Source organism: Liolophura sinensis, chromosome 1 (assembly GCF_032854445.1).
Source record: "Liolophura sinensis isolate JHLJ2023 chromosome 1, CUHK_Ljap_v2, whole genome shotgun sequence".
Classification (NCBI taxonomy): Eukaryota; Metazoa; Mollusca; class Polyplacophora; order Chitonida; family Chitonidae; genus Liolophura; species Liolophura sinensis.
The window spans coordinates 36,667,308-36,685,758 of NC_088295.1; the positions used below are offsets into that span (position 1 = coordinate 36,667,308).

The following is an 18,451-nucleotide window of genomic DNA, read 5'->3' on the forward strand; positions in this document are numbered from 1 at the left end:
GACTGGGCTATACACTTGTGTATACATGTGTTTAAACAAGTACAGTTACATATTATACTTCTCACATGTTTAGGCACATCTAATGTAAGACTACTTTCTGATGGCATAAATGACAGGAAGGTAGTCCATTCAAGTGTCAGAAAAAAAGGTTAATCTGTTTACCTACATGTAGGTGCCATCACCAGCCAAGCTGGCAAAACTGATGCAGCTGTCAATAGAATTACAATCACTGGGACGGCATATTCATTTGCTTGTTTGATAAATGTTTTAAGACAAGATCCCAAAAAGTTCGCATCTGGACTTCAATGTTTTTTTTGGCATTTATTTCACTGTAAAAAAAATCCTGAAAACCATCTTTGGAATCTGCATTACATGATTTAAAAGATGATGCATACTTCATTTAAAGATGGTTTGTTTAAATGATGGTGCACAGTTTCCAGGGACTTTAAAGGACCTGTGGGAAGAACTGTTAGGCTCAACAGTTACAGGTTAACTGAATGACTACTGACTGGTGTGGACAAGATCTGTATTTGTGTAGCGCCTAAGCATGAACATGTTTGCGAGTTCAAGCTTCTGTCTATCAAAAAGTTAAAATCAGCACATATTTATTCATTAACTTATTTATTACACACCAAACATCAATCAATTCAACTAGGGAGCAAATTTGACACAATTTAAGATAGTAAAACTTACAGCTATTTTTTTATGAATGACTAAGGAATATGTACAGAGAAAAAATTTATGGTGTCATCAAATGTCACCATGGGAATGTCAAAGGTAGTGATGACGTGCAACATGAACATTGCTAATGGTGATGTGCAATATGAAAACATATGCGACTCAGTATCCGACGCACCTGGAGTAGAGGGAAAGCTAACAGTGGCACTCCATGATCCGGCCAGCTGGTGTAATTCAGGTGATGGATATACAGACACTCTCCTGTTACTCTGTCCTCCATCACAATCTTCCTTACATTAAAGTTATGAAGTTTCTCTTCAGACTTCAGCTGGATTGTGTACCTGTGACATACAAAACTACACTTAACTGATAGACTGAATGACTGAGAAAGCAGCCATCATCTTTACACAAAATTATTAAATTTACCAAGAAAATTGAACTTTTCAAAGTGTTGATTTACCTCCATCAACATTTATACGAATCATTCAAAAACCCATGCAGATGAAGCAGTACAACATAAATTCATTTATCACATTGTTATAATAATAAAATGTCTCAACTTGAACACAGGGCAACATTTTTTTGTTCACATACATGTATTTGATTGTTGTTCAAAGGCCACACTACACGGTACAGATTATACAATGGCAGCCATATTTCTTGGTGAAGGAAACCCTGAGTGAAAAAACCTCCAAACTTTGGCAAGTTACTTCCACATCACACAAGACATGAGGCCCCAGAATCCTGAAGCAATCTTAGACAAATTATTTTTTCTTTTGTCACAATTTTAATCATTAAACTTGGTATTTTCTTTTACCTCATTTTGGCTGAAATTTGTTTAACAACAACTTACCCAGAATTTACATCCTCAGGCAAATATTTTGACCTTGTTACATAAGAAATAACAATTTTCAAGGGATTTGACATTTTGCCTTAAGTCTAAGATTGCTTCGTGATCCCGGGGCATGGTGTTCCAAGAATAGAATACTGCACAAAACACCGTCAGCCACTGACATAATCATACATGTCACATAAAACACTGGAAAACTTTTCAATTCCTACCCAGTGGCATGAATCTTGTAATGCAAAATACACTACCTCTTAGCAGACTTTAGTGTATAGGACAAATCCATCTACTCTGTATGGTGGTATATTATAAAATCATACCTGTTCTGGATTTCCAGAGGTTCTGTGCTTTCCGGCCAATAGCGATGACATTTTATTTTATCAGCCTCCATATCCAAGGTTACCATGGCAATGACCTTGACCTTTTGTTGCCACACCATGAGCCAGAAATCGTGTGTTGTGTTAGGTAAAGGGCCTTGAGAAGCGATGTAATGGAGGCACCTCTGTCCTACACTGATCTGAATATCACTGGCATTGATGTAGTCCTCAGAAGCATCAAGAACCACACGATTTGTGTCATCTGTGGTAGACAAAATGATTGCAATCTAACAATCAACAGCATCAAGAACCACATGATTTGTGTCATCTGTGGTAGACAAAATGATTGCAATCTAACAATCAACAGCATCAAGAACCACATGATTTGTGTCATCTGTGGTAGACAAAATGATTGCAATCTAACAATCAACAGCATCAAGAACCACATGATTTGTGTCATCTGTGGTAGACAAAATGATTGCAAATTAACTATCAACAGCATCAAGAACCACACGATTAGTGTCATCTGTGGTAGACAAAATGATTGCAAATCTAAGAATCAACAGCATCAAGAACCACATGATTTGTGTCATCTGTGGTAGACAAAATGATTGCAATCTAACAATCAACAGCATCAAGAACCACATGATTTGTGTCATCTGTGGTAGACAAAATGATTGCAATCTAACAATCAACAGCATCAAGAACCACATGATTTGTGTCATCTGTGGTAGACAAAATGATTGCAATCTAACAATCAAGAGGCCATGTTCCCAGCTTATCTTCCACAGTATTTCTGAAAGCTAAGCTTGGAAGAATGGAACAGATCTTAGATTGAGGGTCAGGGTATAAGTTACATGTGCAAAAACAAATTTATTTCCAAATATAATAGACACACAGATGCATTCTGTCTTCACACATTCATAAAATCAAACATTCATGCACATGCCAGGCACATTACTACTGTTCATCAGAAAGAATTTTCATAACAGTGAATTGAAGAAGGTGACATTATAAACAAAGCCATCTGCTCTGCAGAAGCATTTGTATGTAACACTACCAAAATGTCATTCTGACATCAAACCTCATATCTGATATACTCTAGAAAGCAACATGGCAAGACTTACACGGAAGCACATTTCTGTATCTGTTCTTTGGTTTGTTAGCGGGCAGTCTGGCCACAGAGCAGTCATCGGTGGGCTTCACATGCTTCAGTTCCTGCAGAGTAACATGCTTATAAAGCTTAGTACTACACACACTACATGTAACATGCTTACAAAACAGAGTGCTAGACTACACACTACATGTAACATGCTTAAATAAAGCTTAGTACTACACACACTACATGTAACATGCTTACAAAACAGTGCTAGACTACACACTACATGTAACATGCTTAAATAAAGCTTAGTACTACACACACTACATGTAACATGCTTACAAAACAGAGTGCTAGGCTACACACTACATGTAACATGCTTACAAAACAGAGTGCTAGGCTACACACTACATGTAACATGCTTACAAAACAGGGTGCAAAGCTACACAGTACATGTAACAGGCTTTCATATAAAATGGTGTCTATATACAGTACAAGTAACATGCTTACAAAACTTTGTACAATACACAGTACATGTAACAAGCTTACAAAATTGCAAGGTGTTTATTCAAGAATGTTCTGACTGCCTTTTTCTGTGTAGGCTGATAAGTTTACACTTTTTGCAAAGCCCTGAAACTGGCCAATCCAAAAAAATCTAAAATTTTATTTTGTCTCCAAAATCTAATTAAAATGTGCATAATTTGCACCGAAAGTTGCTTTTTTTACATGTGAAAAGGTTGATCTACAACAGATCCTTGTGCTATATATTTGACTGTCCCATGTGTTATTTGTCACAGAAATGTGCATTTCTGTGCATGTGGAGACAAGGATTGTTTTACTTGATAACTTATATAAGAGATGTGTATGTTTCAGTCCATGTCATTGACTTACAATGTAGAATATAACCAGATTAATCATAATTATTCTGGTGGTTTTATACAAGTTGTATATATTTATGGCTTGATACAGATTATTTCGAGCCTTTTGCTGTTCTGCTATGTTTAGTATAAACAAAGATTTGGTCGATTGCAAATATGCAGATATCTGACATCTGGTCGCCATTAAAAGTCGTACTCAAAGACTTTTTCACCAATATGACAACTGTCAGGCTTGTAGGTGGAGGAAGGGAGAGTGCTCTGAGAAGACTACCTCCTTTTGTCAGATACTTCACAAACCTCCTGACTACAGCTACAGACAAAGAAGCCAAACACAATTTAGCACAATCCTCGTCTTAACAATTAAATTAATGAATCAGCAAGCTTCCCATTCAGGTTCAAATTACGCCACATTCTATATCACAGATGCAACTGGATACATTTTCTTTCAAAAGATCACCCAAAGTTCTCGTAATATAACAAGAAATTTTATACCCTAATGGTGACATAAGGTTTTTCTTTACATCAACAATTCACAAAGAAAATGTTAATTGAAGTGAGTACGTCCATGCAGACATTTACATACATGTACATGTGCAATGACCCTCTGATTGATAGATTGATTGGGGTTTGACATAGATAGCATTTCAGCCATATCACGGAGAGAACATGATGGCCATATTTGTGCAGATTAGCATGCACCAGTTAAATGCATTTGAGGGTACGCTACATGAAACTTCATTTCCTTCATTTAGAAAACAGAAAGTCAACACCACAAACCAGCCAAGAACTTATAAAACATTAGCAAAGTGTACTTGTGACAAAATAATAGTCCAGCAACACTTAGGCCACACCAATTTACATTTTTGTTTTATGGGCAACCTCAATTTTTTTTCCATGTCAAGGGAGGGTATAAAAATAAAACTTGAAAATCACCAAATCTGAGGAAAATGTGAACAATCCCAGCGAGTTTTTCCTGTTGAAGACATATTTACTTGATCTGAAAGCCTTCAACAACAGAAAAAACACATAAACATCAAGATCAGACAAAATAAACAGGTGACTTTTCAGTTTTATTTTTATATCATTTTAGAATTTTATAGTGTCGGCTCACTGGTAAAAGAACAAAATAAAATTGGTGTTGCAATAAGTGATAATCTTACCTTATATTCATCTTGTGGTTCATCCAGCTCAAGTTTGCCCTCCAATTCTTCAATGATCTTCTCCAGCTGGACCCCTTGGTAGAGACCCTCACTAGGTGTGTTCAGCAGTCTCAACTTTGACAACCAGTCATCAGTGAGCTCTGTGTCCCAAAGGTTTGAATTTGATTGGTCAACTAAAGGCAGAGGTTTGGTTGAAGGTCCAGATGGAGGGTTCTTTCTTGGCGGTTTTGTGGGTGGTTGTGAAGCTGGTTTAATGTCTAAATCTTTATGGTGATTAATGGAAGACAAATCAGTATCTTTGGATTTTACAGCAGACCTGAAATTAGAACATGATGTCATGATAGCTGTTACATTCTTATACAAAACAGGTCTGGAAAGGTGTTCAAATGTCAAAAAATCACAAAATAAAGTCAGCAGGAAAGTTTAAGTAAACTTCATTTTAAAATATAAAGAGCTCTCATAAACACCTAGTACGCTGAAAAATTTTACAAGAAAATTTGCTATTTAAATGTTATATTTGGTTATCTGATTTGCTGTCAATAAAGTGTGCATATGTGTAAGTCACATGTGCAAAATTTTATAATCAGTATTAACATAAGGTTTTATGTGTTTCCTTCACACATAAAATTAATCATCAGAATGATGTGATAATCAATAATGAAATAAAAAAATAAATTCAAATGGTACCTGAAAAACAAAAAACAATTTTAAACTTACTGAACTCACTGTTGTTTGAGTACTTAAATACCTATAAACCAATATTTTTTTCCCCCGCAGAATAAAAGATCAAACATGTGACAATATCTGTGTGAAGATACTGCACAAGGTTTACCTGGCCACAGTTAGCAGGACAATACCGGGCTGGCACTTTCTCAGAATTGCTGCCACTTTACTCTGGTTCATCCCAACCACAGACTCCCCATTTATCTACAATATTTTGGTCAGAATGGAAACTAGTTTATAGCAAACAATCTGATATTACGAACTGTAATCTTTAAGCCTAAAGCCGGCCATTATATTTACACCTTTAATATTCATTTACATTATTAGCATATATGCACTGTGAAAGATCTTCATGTACTTAAATACTGTTAACATTGCAAATTTCTTAGAGATCAGATTTATTGTCAGCAGAATTGAAACAATATTCATGTCAGATGAGAAACACAGCAGACATGTCAAAGAAGCAAACAATGTTAAACTGTTACTACGAAAAAATAACAAAGATAATGTAGTAAGTAAAACACTTATTTTTTTGATACTTTTTAAACAGTACTGGACAAATATACATGCTTATCCACAGCAGTACACATGTACTGAAGTGATAATCTAAACTACATGTACTTGGAATTATCACCTGTAGGAGCTTGTCTCCAGCCTGAAGTTTCCCATCTGACACACTTCCTGCAGTTATTGACTTGACAAACACGCTGCTGTAGTTACCCGTTTCCACGGTAATCAAGCTGAAACCTATTCCTCCAGACTCTGGTTTGTTCATTTGAACTCGGATAACTTTAGCACCCTGCATGTCAACCAGTGAAAACACAAAGACCTCTGCATTAACATCACTTCCTTCAACCTACATGTAGCAGGTGAAAAGGTGAACCCACCAAAGCCAAAACAACAACAATGCCACATACATGTATATGGTTATTGGTAGGACTGGTCAGAATAATGACCTGTTACACTACATTTGTAAACACACAAGTACAGGGCACAAATAAACCTTCCAATATTAAAACTTGATCAACTGGCCCAATTCTTCCTGCAGACAACAGGCCCACGAGTGACAAGTTTTTGCTTTCGAAACCAGCTTTCCTGATATAAAGCAAGACCAGCTGAATATGGATTTACATAGTATATTATTAGATGTAAAACACAAACGTAGGGTGAGCCCCAAGTTTCTTACTTGCTGCAGTTCTGGTAATGACATCTGTTGACTCTCTGTGTCAGAGTTGACTTGTTCTATAGTAAGGGTTGGACTGGAAGGTCTTGTACTGTAATCTTTGGGTTTAATCAAAACTTTGGAGGACTGGAATGACTGTATTATGTCTGTGACAGTCTTGTCTGGGCTGCCGACATGGGCACCTGGCTCCACACTCTCTGATCTAGACTCACTGGTGTTAGGCAAAGACTCCTGCTTCCCCTTCACCTGTTTGGATTCCAACAGCAAAAAAGTTCACCATTTTCAAGATTTTGACATAAAGACACGTGTGTAATCTTCACTGTTAACATTCATTTATGTTAATTATATATTTGCTTTTGACGAGCGATCTTAGTTCTATGAAAATTATTTTAATTTGACTGGTGTTTCATGTCAAATTGTTTATTATTTTACAAATAATACAGCACTTGATTATTTAAATATTCCACTTGACCATGACTTGTGCTGAAATTAAGAACCGTTCAACTGTATAATGCGCAAGGCTATCAGGCAGTTCCCACATAGACATTCAAAATTGTCATTCACCCTGGTGGTGGTCTAGTTAAATTTGAAAAAAAAAAAAGTAAAAATCACTTGTTAAGCTTATGAAGTTAAGTAATATCTTGATAGTCTTTCTCAGTGAAACATTTTTCTATAAAACTTACATGTATCAACATTTACATCATGATCTTTGGTGCTGCAAAGTTGTCTTACCTGAGGTGGACTGGATGACTGAGAAGACAAAGAATTGGAGTTTTCCCCCTTGTCTCGTCGCACCACAATGGTGACAACAGATGGCGCTTGGCGTAAAAAAGTCACTGCCTCGAAATGGGTCATCTGTGTCATGTCTGTGCCATTTACCTATAGAAACAACAGTTAAATTATATGTTATAGCTTGGAATATAATATAAAAAAGCAGTTCTTCTTGTAAACTTTTATGTATAAAACACAAAAGATATTAACATCTATTTATTTAGCATTTAGAAGTTGTGAACAAGAGCTAACCTTGATGAGTCTGTCTCCTGGCCGAAGTGTTCCATCAGAAAGTGCTGGGTCCTGCGCAATACCCTTAATGTAACAGAGCCCAGTGGTGTCAGCACCTCCAGCCAGAGTAAAACCCAGTCCTCCTCCAGCAACTTTCTCCAGTGTAACCTCCAGCAACTGAAAACATTGCACATATTCATTGAATACAGCTCCAACTGGAGTAATACTCAGTACCCTCCCACCAGCCTTCCCTCGTGTAACCTCCAGCAACTAAAAACATGACATGTATTCATTGAATAGAGCCCCAACTGGAGTAATACTCAGTACCCTCCCACCAGCCTTCCTTCGTGTAAACTGAAAACATAACACATATTCTCTGAATACAGCTCCAACTAGGGTAATACTCAGTACCCTCCCACCAGCCTTCCCTCGTGTAATCTCCAGCAACTAAAAACATGACACGTATTCATTGAATAGAGCCCCAACTGGAGTAATACTCAGTACCCTCCCACCAGCCTTCCCTCGTGTAACCTCCAGCAACTAAAAACATGACATGTATTCATTGAATAGAGCCCCAACTGGAGTAATACTCAGTACCCTCCCACCAGCCTTCCTTCGTGTAAACTGAAAACATAACACATATTCTCTGAATACAGCTCCAACTAGGGTAATACTCAGTACCCTCCCACCAGCCTTCCCTCGTGTAATCTCCAGCAACTAAAAACATGACACGTATTCATTGAATAGAGCCCCAACTGGAGTAATACTCAGTACCCTCCCACCAGCCTTCCCTTGTGTAACCTCCAGCAACTAAAAACATGACACGTATTCATTGAATAGAGCCCCAACTGGAGTAATACTCAGTACCCTCCCACCAGCCTTCCCTTGTGTAACCTCCAGCAACTAAAAACATGACACGTATTCATTGAATAGAGCCCCAACTGGAGTAATACTCAGTACCCTCCCACCAGCCTTCCCTCGTGTAAACTGAAAACATGACACATATTCATTGGATACAACTCCAACTGGAGTAATCAGTACCCTCCCACCAGCCTTCCCTTGTGTAACCTCCAGCAACTGAAAACATGACACATATTCATTGGATACAGCTCCAACTGGAGTAATACTCAGTACCCTCCCACCAGCCTTCCCTTGTGTAACCTCCAGCAACTAAAAACATGACACGTATTCATTGAATAGAGCCCCAACTGGAGTAATACTCAGTACCCTCCCACCAGCCTTCCCTTGTGTAAACTGAAAATGTGACACATATTCATTGGATACAGCTCCAACTGGAGTAATACCCAGTACCCTCCACCAACCTTCCCTAATGTAACCTCCTGCAACTGAAAACATTATATATACTGTAGATCTTCAACCTTTTGGACCCCTAAAGAACTTTTTTCAGTGGAATATATGCGTAAAATTATTAGGAAATTGACGCCCAAAAAGATCTGTTTGTATGACTGAAGATATAAGCTTCCTAAACCATGCTGATAATTTATCTACACCACATAGTTCTCTCACAATGTTTCAAAAGATTGGTCACACAAAGATGACTGAAAAGGTTAAAAAATGAGGGTAACCTCTAAATACAGCTCCAGCCAGGGTTAAACCTGGATCTCTCCCCAACAACATTCACCGAGGTTAAATCCAGCAGCTGCAAACAGCATACACAAAGAATATATATAAATACATCCTCAGCAAGTATAACCAACATCTCTTCCAAGAACTCTCTGCAGGGGTAAATAATTCAATAATTATATCATGCATTGAAAACCTGATTGTATGTCCACCTGCAACAAGGGTAAATTAAAACACTTCAGGTGATGATGTGCAGCAGCTGAAAATATCAGACACCATAACACATGTGAGTAACATATGCCTGTAGCCCCTAAGCACTCACTCATTGGCTCAGCTTGATTATGGTCACGAAAATATATGCTTTCAATGAAATAAATGTTTTGAAGGGCTACAGAATAATGGCTGACTGGTGTAAGGGGTACAGAAGTCTGAAGGGATATGCTGAGTTTTAGGCATAGTGCAACCGTAAAGCATGACGAGAACATGACAGCTCTTCAGCAAAACCTCATGATTGCATGCTCAGCAATCTTGGATGATTTATTTACTGCATGTACTTAAAGCTTCTTACATGATTGCTTACCTGTCTATTTACTGCATGTGAAAGGCCCCCCTCAATTTTTTCTTTCATGTATGTAGTATATATGTATGATCACCTATTATTTTGCATACATTGTTCCACTCATGCCCTTGTATTGTTTGTTCATTCAGCTGAATAGAGCCAATAACTTCAACCTACCAATCAACCATAAAGCATGATGAATTTTAACCTAGGAAATCTTATCTCCCCTGTCAGCCAATCAGTCTTGATTTTGTATGTTTTTAATTCACAAAGCCTTACCTGTCCAATGCCATCACTTTCTTGGAACAAGTCCTTTTTGCCCTCAACTCCTTTAACATCACTTTTGCCACTTCCACTATTGGGATCAGATGTTGGGGACGGGCCAAGTCCACTCTCGGGAGCCTCAGAGCCTCGGGATCTAAAGGTAATAACACTGGTGGGTTCTGAGGACAGAGAGACACTTTCCTCCCCTGGACTTTCCCCTTGGTCCCATCCCTCTGAGGCTATCTCATCTGTGTCAGACGCAGGAATGTCAGACAGTCCCATCAGGTACATGCCGCTGTTGATGCGCTCTACCTCCGAGCGTGTGCTGTCTGGCGTATCTTCATCTCCTGTCCACACATCCGTCAGGTCACCATCCTGGGGTTCTGCCTGTATGACGTTTTCAGATGGGTTAGGAACAACGATGTTGCTTCTGGTCACTGATTCTGATAACGGTGTACTGTTGTTACCTTGATTGGATAGGTGTGGGAAAGGTGCGGTAGTCATCCCTGAAAACTGTGGCAGGGGAGTGCTGCTTCCTGCTGGGATATTTGACACAAGCGTGTCACCATGGTTGTCCTGCAAGTCCTGCCCAGTCATACTGCTGCTGTCTGTCAGCTGTGGTACAGGGGTGCTGCTCTCTTCTGGCAGAACCTGGCTGACCAGCGTAAGGGAGAGGGCAGAGTCTGTATCCTCATCCCTGCCATGGGGAGTCTGCGGGGATGTCACGGACAAGGTGGATATATCCAGAGAGTCATCACTGACCACAGATATAGGCTACGTCCAAAACAAACGGCACTTATATTAACAAACAAGTCACTTCAAAACCATCAGTAATATACTACTAAAAGGATGAATCAAAAAAATGATACTTACAAAATCAGGTAAATGCCCTCAAATTTTGCCCCAAAAAGTGAATTTTTAGAGGCAAACAAATGTAACAATACATTGGTGCTGAAACCTTGCTTCCTTCAAAACAATCCACAAAACACCTTTTTATGTTCACCAGAATTCTCAGAATCAGGCTAAAAATGCAACTTGGTCAGAGGCAAAATTTCAGGTCATTTATCAGACTTATATTACCAAAGGAGCACATCAAAATCATCCACACTCTGTTACAAATAACAAATAAAGATTACCTCCATCATTACTTGTATTATCAAAAGGTCAAATTCAAAACTGGAATAAGCACTTGAATTACCAACATGACACATGAAAAACAATCAGCATTTATATTTCCAAAGGGTGCAAAAAACAGAAAAACGTCTTTTTTTCCAAAGGCAACCAGCACTATCTGCTGTTCCGTGTTTGTGGAGAAAGCTTTGGTGTGTACCAGATTTAAATTAGCTTCATTTTTAAAAAACTTCTGGTGTGTCACTATTTCAGAAAGAAAATCTTAACTCGGAATTCATATCAAAAGGTGCAGCATCAGGTCCATATTTTACTCATTTATTTGATTGGTGTTTTGAGCTGTACTAAAAAATATTTCACTTATACAAAAGCAGCCAGCATTATAGTGGGAGGAAACCGGGCAGAGTCCAGGGGCAACCATTAGATAAAATCCACCATAAAAAATAAATATTAAAATGCATGTAATTCTATTTGAGAATCTTTCCAAACACAAAAATAACAATAAAATCAAGGCTACCACAGTGGCAGTTATCCTTGGAATGTATGATGATATTGGCTTTCATTATCTTGTCCTTTAAGGACAAAATTGTCCACAAATCCTAAATTAGAACTTAATTATGTACAAGAAGCAATTTTTAAATTATTCCTACACACCCTGGTTATATTGTTGGGCACCTGACTCGGGTTACATCTACTGATAATCATGACCACATGACTTGGACACTTCCTCAGCACACTCACAGCTTCCTGAAATATAAGTTTCTGCTTTAAATTCACTGTTATGCCACATGACAATAATTGTAATTACATGTAGGTTTCAAGGCCTAACCAAATCTATGGTTTTAGTTCAATAACACTCATGGTTTTGCAACACACAGTAAATGAAAACCGACCAAGAGTATGGGTTGTAAGCCTGTGTTTATGGTGTCTACACATTGGTATACATGTACACAAATTCTTCTTGTGATACCAGGCAGAGCACTGGACTTATAAAGGTGGAGAAATGTTGAATAACCAAATACAAGATAAATTTTGAAAATGTTAATTTACAAACTCAAAACCCAGGTACAATACACTTTATTGAACATTTACAACTTGAAACTTCAATGCATACAAGATGCACAAGGTCACAGTTAACTCAGGCTTACAGCTTGGGTGAGTCCAACAAGGCACTGATTGTTGACTTCCAGGATTATGTCCCCTTCCTGCAGTTTGACTGAGGCTGCCGCAGGTCCTGAAGGGAAGATCTTCTTTATCTGGATCACTCCTGAAGAGGGCTGGTCTTTCTCAGAGCACTGAATACTGAAACCAAAGCCACTGCTGCCCTTGTCCAGTTCTACCTTAAAGATGTTGGCTGTAATACGGCAATGAGACAGTTTAAACATGTGGAAAAATCAATGGAGTGTTTACCTGGTGAAGTTAATCAGTGAAGTTGTCTTATAAATGTATGACACACACTTGGAAATATTAAACAAGGAACTACGTAGGTTTTGTACCAAAGTACAGATTTTGATGTTTGACATACTCCATATTACATGAATAATGAAATATTGCATATAAAGTGCATATTAAGAACTTTATACTTTACTGTTCAGAATAAAATCAGTTCATGTAACAGCTAAGGTTATCTTTTCTTATAAACATAAACTACCAATAAAGACTGGATAATGAAAAATGAAATGAAATAATAAATCCAACTAAATTTCACACCCAACATTACGCTACTTTTTTTTTACCATTTCAAACACTGCTGTGCCTACATCTGAAATATTCTAATGAAGATATATATATTATTTTTGTGTAAAAAAAATATTATGTTATATTTACAGTCACACAGAAATAATTTGAACACAGAAATAGCTTCAATCCAAAATCACCTTTGTCCATAAGAAAAATTGTCATAACAGAATATAAAGAAATGTGAAAATTTTCATGATAACACGTACAGAAGCCAGGATAGAGGGAGCTGTATGGACTAGATTCACTTTCAAACTCAATAATGGCTGCCTTTCTCCTTCTCTCCTCTTCGGTTTCCGTGGTAACCTGGATGGACACAGAGGCAGTCTCCACGTAGCCCTCGTGTCTCTGCAGGAGGAAGAGACACCTGTCAGGTAATGAAGATAGGAGCTGTATGGTCTCCTGATCAGTGAGGCGTGACACCCCAACACCATTCACCTCTAGGACACGATCACCTGTGCAAAAAACAAAACTCTGCGTGTAAAACTCTGAGCCCTGGAAAACGTTCCTAGAATGTCACATTTATTTATTTACTAATATTCTTATATTCATATGTATCTCACATAATGTTAACATTTCTTTCAAGGGCATGTTGCACTACAATTAGGGGTTAAGAAAACACAATCTAACCTTGCACTTTCAAAAGCTGCAAAAAAGCTGCACAAAATCTTGCACCAATTTATTTACAGTAAGACTAGTTTTGACAAGATGTGGGTTCATGAAAGGTTCCAATGCAACAACAATGTAACCTCGTCGTACAGGTTGTACCAACCTGTTAACCAACTAAGGTGAATTAAGCTCCATATGTCTCAAATTTTACTTCTATAAATACACCGTGGACGAAATGTTAAACAAAACGGGAAGGGGGTAGGGGGGTAAACATGTAGCAGTAGTAAAACATATATGTATATAAAGGTGCATGAAGCCATTTCTGAAATGTTTATCATCAGGAGAATTTGTTTCTTACTGGACACGGTAAAACTGCTTTTGTCTTAGTATATCGAAGCCTGTAGCTCATACAACACTAAACTTATATTGCCACCCCCTGTTTCGGTTTCAGGAATAAGACTGAATTAGTTGAACTTTATTAGTCAGACATCCCCACACAGTGTCTCTTGCTAGCAGCAGGTCAGTCAGCCATGGCTGATTCCATATGGAGAAAAAAAGTGACAGAAATTGAACACATTGCATTATCAACTTTCAAAAATCAACTTTACAAGAATGTCTTCATTGAAAAGAGAATCTATTCACTAAGAGGATTATCTCCCCTCTTTAGCATCTTTGGCCCCCGATAGTGATAAAGGTAATAGATGCGAGTCGGGTTAACATGCAATGGGGACTGGAATTTGTGTCTGGCATTCCAATAGATAATTGCCTGTTTATTCAATAAGCAGAGCAAGTGGCATGGTCAAGTACCAATTAGCATTTAACACTGAGCAAAGTGCATGTTATTCTGAACCTTGGGCAACTTTTCAGGAACATGACAACTATTTATTTTACTTATTTCAGGAATGAAGTTCTTTTTCAGAATATTTTGCACTACTATCAGAGTTGAACCAGTGATTTCTTGGCTTGCATTTTCAATGTTACCAGGATACTAAAGTCATGATTAATACAATTCTTGCAAATCAACAAATAAAAGTAAAAAATGCTTCTTGGCATTCTAATTGTGGCATAAAAATAGCTTTAAACTAAACATTTTTCCTAAGGCACCAGGGGTTCGTCTGAAAATGCAGTCATGACATGAACTGTGATATCTGTCAATGTTTTGAGGGGAAGATCCAGAATTGGGAGGCCAGAGCCAGTCCAGCCTTCCCACTATTAAGTTCAGAGGGATGTCATTTCTGACCACTGACAGAAAATATGCTGTGTGTCATAGAGCAGATATTTAACAAATAAAATAGGACACAAAAATGAATTCTTTTTTTTTCTTCTATTTTTAGCATCAACTTTTTCACTGGCTTTACAACCATTAATTTTGCTTCATATTTTCTTTTCATCTATCCTTTAACACTTAAATTTGTAAGACTTTTTGACACCTGATTAGTACAATGTGCCTGCATTTTCAACTTGAAATACTGACAGTACTCTTACCTAGGCTGATGGTGCCCAGTTCTGCAGCAGGACCATCTGGGGCTATTTCTGTCACAAACAAACCCTGTTTTCCATATGGTGAAGACACGGGGCCAGGCTACAACAAAACATGACACTACTCTTCTGACAACTCCTCAACCTTTTCGCACCTGTACATGATGCATACCTGTTGTGCGCTATTTCATGTGTTAACATGTTAGTGATGTCCTAGCAGCTTAGCCCACCCAGTCAGTCTGTTATAAACTAATGTATATGAACAACATAGCTCTATGATGATGTGTGATGAATAGTCACTTACCCCTCAAAATAATCCCCACAGTAATCAGCATGACTTACATATAATGAAATCATTTTCCTACAATGTCAGAAATGTACCAGAAGAGAAAAAAAGTTCGTGAGTTTAAGGAAAATCTGTAAATGTTGATACCAAATGAGAGGCTTGCATAGTTTAGCTAAGCGATCAATGGACTTACCCCAATACTAAATCCCAGTGCATTGTCTCTCTTCACTAATTCCACTTTGTATGTTTCTGGGTTTGCACTGTGTATAAAAGAGAGCATGACGACATGGTAAGAATGTAAAACTTTCTGTACATATTAATTTCACATCAGTAAATGCATGTTCATCATAAAAACAACATTTTATATTTCCAACATTATTTCAAAATAAAAATATGACAAAATTCCTTTAGAAAAGTTGCACAAACAGAGTAATCAACTGATCATATTACCAAAGGTCAACAGAAAAAAAAAAAAAAAAAGAAAAACCCTGTCAAAAACCCTGGAAAAAAATTCCATTTGAAATGAATTTTCCATCAATTCAATAGCAAAAACACTCCTCTACTGATTCACCAGCTGATCAACGATCAACTTCAGGGTACAAAAATATGTTGATAATGGTATAATCTTGCAAATCTGCACAAGACATTATGACAATGGAGTGGCATCCCTTTCGCAATACTGACATCACTGCTTTGAAGCGCGGTTGGGTCAATTCATCAATTTTATTATTAGGCGGTAGATAAAATATAGAAATCTGATGGGTTTGGTGTTAAATATAGCACAAATAATGATATTCCAGTGGCAGACTGACCTAAACATGAATGCAGTCGTGCAAGTAGCCCTAGTTTTAAAGTGACAATGCCATTTTGCCCTGAGATGCGACTCAGTTGTCATAAAGACGTTTACTCAAAAACTGGATATTTTAAATGTATGATGGGTTACTTGTCATTAAATGGTGGCAAGGCCAGATCCTCTGCACAAATCCTGGGCCTCCCTGGGCTGTCCTTCAGGGTGATGGCTGCATCAAGAACCTCATCAAAGTCAGAGTCTGTGGAGGATTCTATCAGCTCTTCACCATTGGGGTCTGCAGTCATACAATCAAACATGTAACATGTAGTGAAGAACTTACATGTACATATTTGTTATTAAAGTGAATGTATTTGTTCACTTATTGTAAATCTTCCACCTTTTCAACATCTAAAGCACTGTTTTCAGTAGAATTCATGCATACAACAATGATGAAAATGACACAATTTTTTTTGCGTGACTTAAGATGTAATCTTCCAAAGATGTAATGTTTCAAAATATTGGTCACAGAGGCAGTTGAAGAAGTTTGAAGTTTGAAGAATTAGGGTAGTCAAATTCACATAGAAATCAATTCATAAGTATCTTACCGTATATCTGAAAAATTGGTTATAATTTAGCTAAGTACGCAGCTTTATCAAGTTCATCATTTTAGTCATATCTGGGCATACAAAAATGGCTACATCAATTGATTGAAGAGGGGAGACTCCACAATTGCCTGCCTTAGTTAAAGACGATTTGATTAAATATATGTTGACATTGACACTATCTTTACTTAACAATGTGTGAACGTTTTAAACTATTAAGGGAAACAACTCATCTGTGTGCACTCAGATGTGTTCATGTGTCATGATGAAGGATACCTATTCCAAGCAGCTGTAATTCAGCATCCAGAGAGTTCTGTGAGATGAAACTTGGGTGTGACAATCGTGACGCTTCAAGGTCACCAAGGTCAAGTTGCATGTGAGGGGGACGCTGATGAGGTGGTCTTGCATAAGGATGTCCAAACGAAATTTCCATGTTGTACGACTTGTCTGGTTGGAAGAAGTCGCTGCTGTAGTCTGCACCGTTATCTTCAGCTGAGGTGTGGCCATCGTTTCCTGTATTACCTACTGTCTCACTATGTGACTGAGGTGAATTAAATGACTTCAGAGTAGCTTCAGACTGACCATGAGGGACATCTTGAAAATCTACCTTACTGGCATCTTCAGTGTTGGAGGGGAGAAAGGGATGTGTTCTATTTCCTGGGGACAAGATTTGATGTTCTCCATTTTGAATACCGTTGTTAGGCAAACGAGATTGAGGCTGTGAAGAGGTCCTGTTGGTGGGCATGTAGTTAGGTGGCCTGACTTGTGATATGAGCAGCTTAACCTGTTCTGTGGCATTCCTGATCAGCTGTACGGCCACATGATGCTGCATGCCCTCTAAACTCTGGTCATTGATAGCAATGAGTCTGTCCCCTGGCTGAATGCGGCCGTCGCGGTCAGCTGGCCCCCCTGGGGTGACCGATTTAATAAAGATACCCAGGTCGAGTCTACCCGTGGTCTCCCCACCCACAATGGTGATGCCAACTCCATGCGGACTCTCTCTCCTCAGAGTCACCTCAAAAACATGCCTGTCTTCTGACTCTGGGGAGAAAAGGTCGCTGAAGCGCTGCTCTAATGTTTCTGTAAACAAAACAAATACAGATTCTGATCTCAACCTTCAGTTACAATCAAACAGAAAACATTTCACTAGAAATTAGTCCATGGCCTCATCAGTGGCGAAAACCATCTTATAAGTTCTGCAATATAAAGCAGGTCTAAAAAAAAAATCCTGTTTTTATCTAATATCTCAATCTAACTTTACACAACATTTCAAGGAAAAAACTGCGATAAGAAAGACATTCTATTGCTTGAAACAATACATAGCAGAATAAAGTCACAAGCTCTTAAGATATTTTTTCTTTCCTTATTTCACCTTCATCAGGTGCAATAGACCAAATTGAAACAAATTTGCTTTGCTTATTTTCTCGTACTATGAATAACTGTTTCGTGGTAACCACAGCATATGAAAAAATAGAAATCAAGACAAAAACAAACTGAAAGCATTCTGCTTTGAGAGATACTAGATT

The 18,451-nt window shown here is 38.0% G+C and overlaps 1 protein-coding gene across 1 annotated transcript in view; it reads right to left on the bottom strand.

Moving 5' to 3' along the window:
- The window catches only part of LOC135467615 (tyrosine-protein phosphatase non-receptor type 13-like), a 50,733-nt gene that overhangs the window by 5,349 nt on the left and 26,933 nt on the right, over positions 1-18,451 (bottom strand). Inside the window, exons 22-38 of the mRNA XM_064745396.1 lie at positions 17,202-18,005; positions 16,477-16,618; positions 15,727-15,793; positions 15,254-15,350; positions 13,369-13,614; positions 12,571-12,776; positions 12,077-12,169; positions 10,310-11,068; positions 7,909-8,064; positions 7,618-7,764; positions 6,889-7,131; positions 6,337-6,501; positions 5,812-5,906; positions 4,980-5,295; positions 2,970-3,060; positions 1,846-2,104; positions 857-1,019 (exon numbers count right to left, since the gene is read on the bottom strand). Coding sequence (XP_064601466.1) covers positions 857-1,019; positions 1,846-2,104; positions 2,970-3,060; positions 4,980-5,295; positions 5,812-5,906; positions 6,337-6,501; positions 6,889-7,131; positions 7,618-7,764; positions 7,909-8,064; positions 10,310-11,068; positions 12,077-12,169; positions 12,571-12,776; positions 13,369-13,614; positions 15,254-15,350; positions 15,727-15,793; positions 16,477-16,618; positions 17,202-18,005 — 4,049 coding nt within the window. The remainder of the gene's footprint in view (positions 1-856; positions 1,020-1,845; positions 2,105-2,969; positions 3,061-4,979; positions 5,296-5,811; positions 5,907-6,336; positions 6,502-6,888; positions 7,132-7,617; positions 7,765-7,908; positions 8,065-10,309; positions 11,069-12,076; positions 12,170-12,570; positions 12,777-13,368; positions 13,615-15,253; positions 15,351-15,726; positions 15,794-16,476; positions 16,619-17,201; positions 18,006-18,451) is intronic.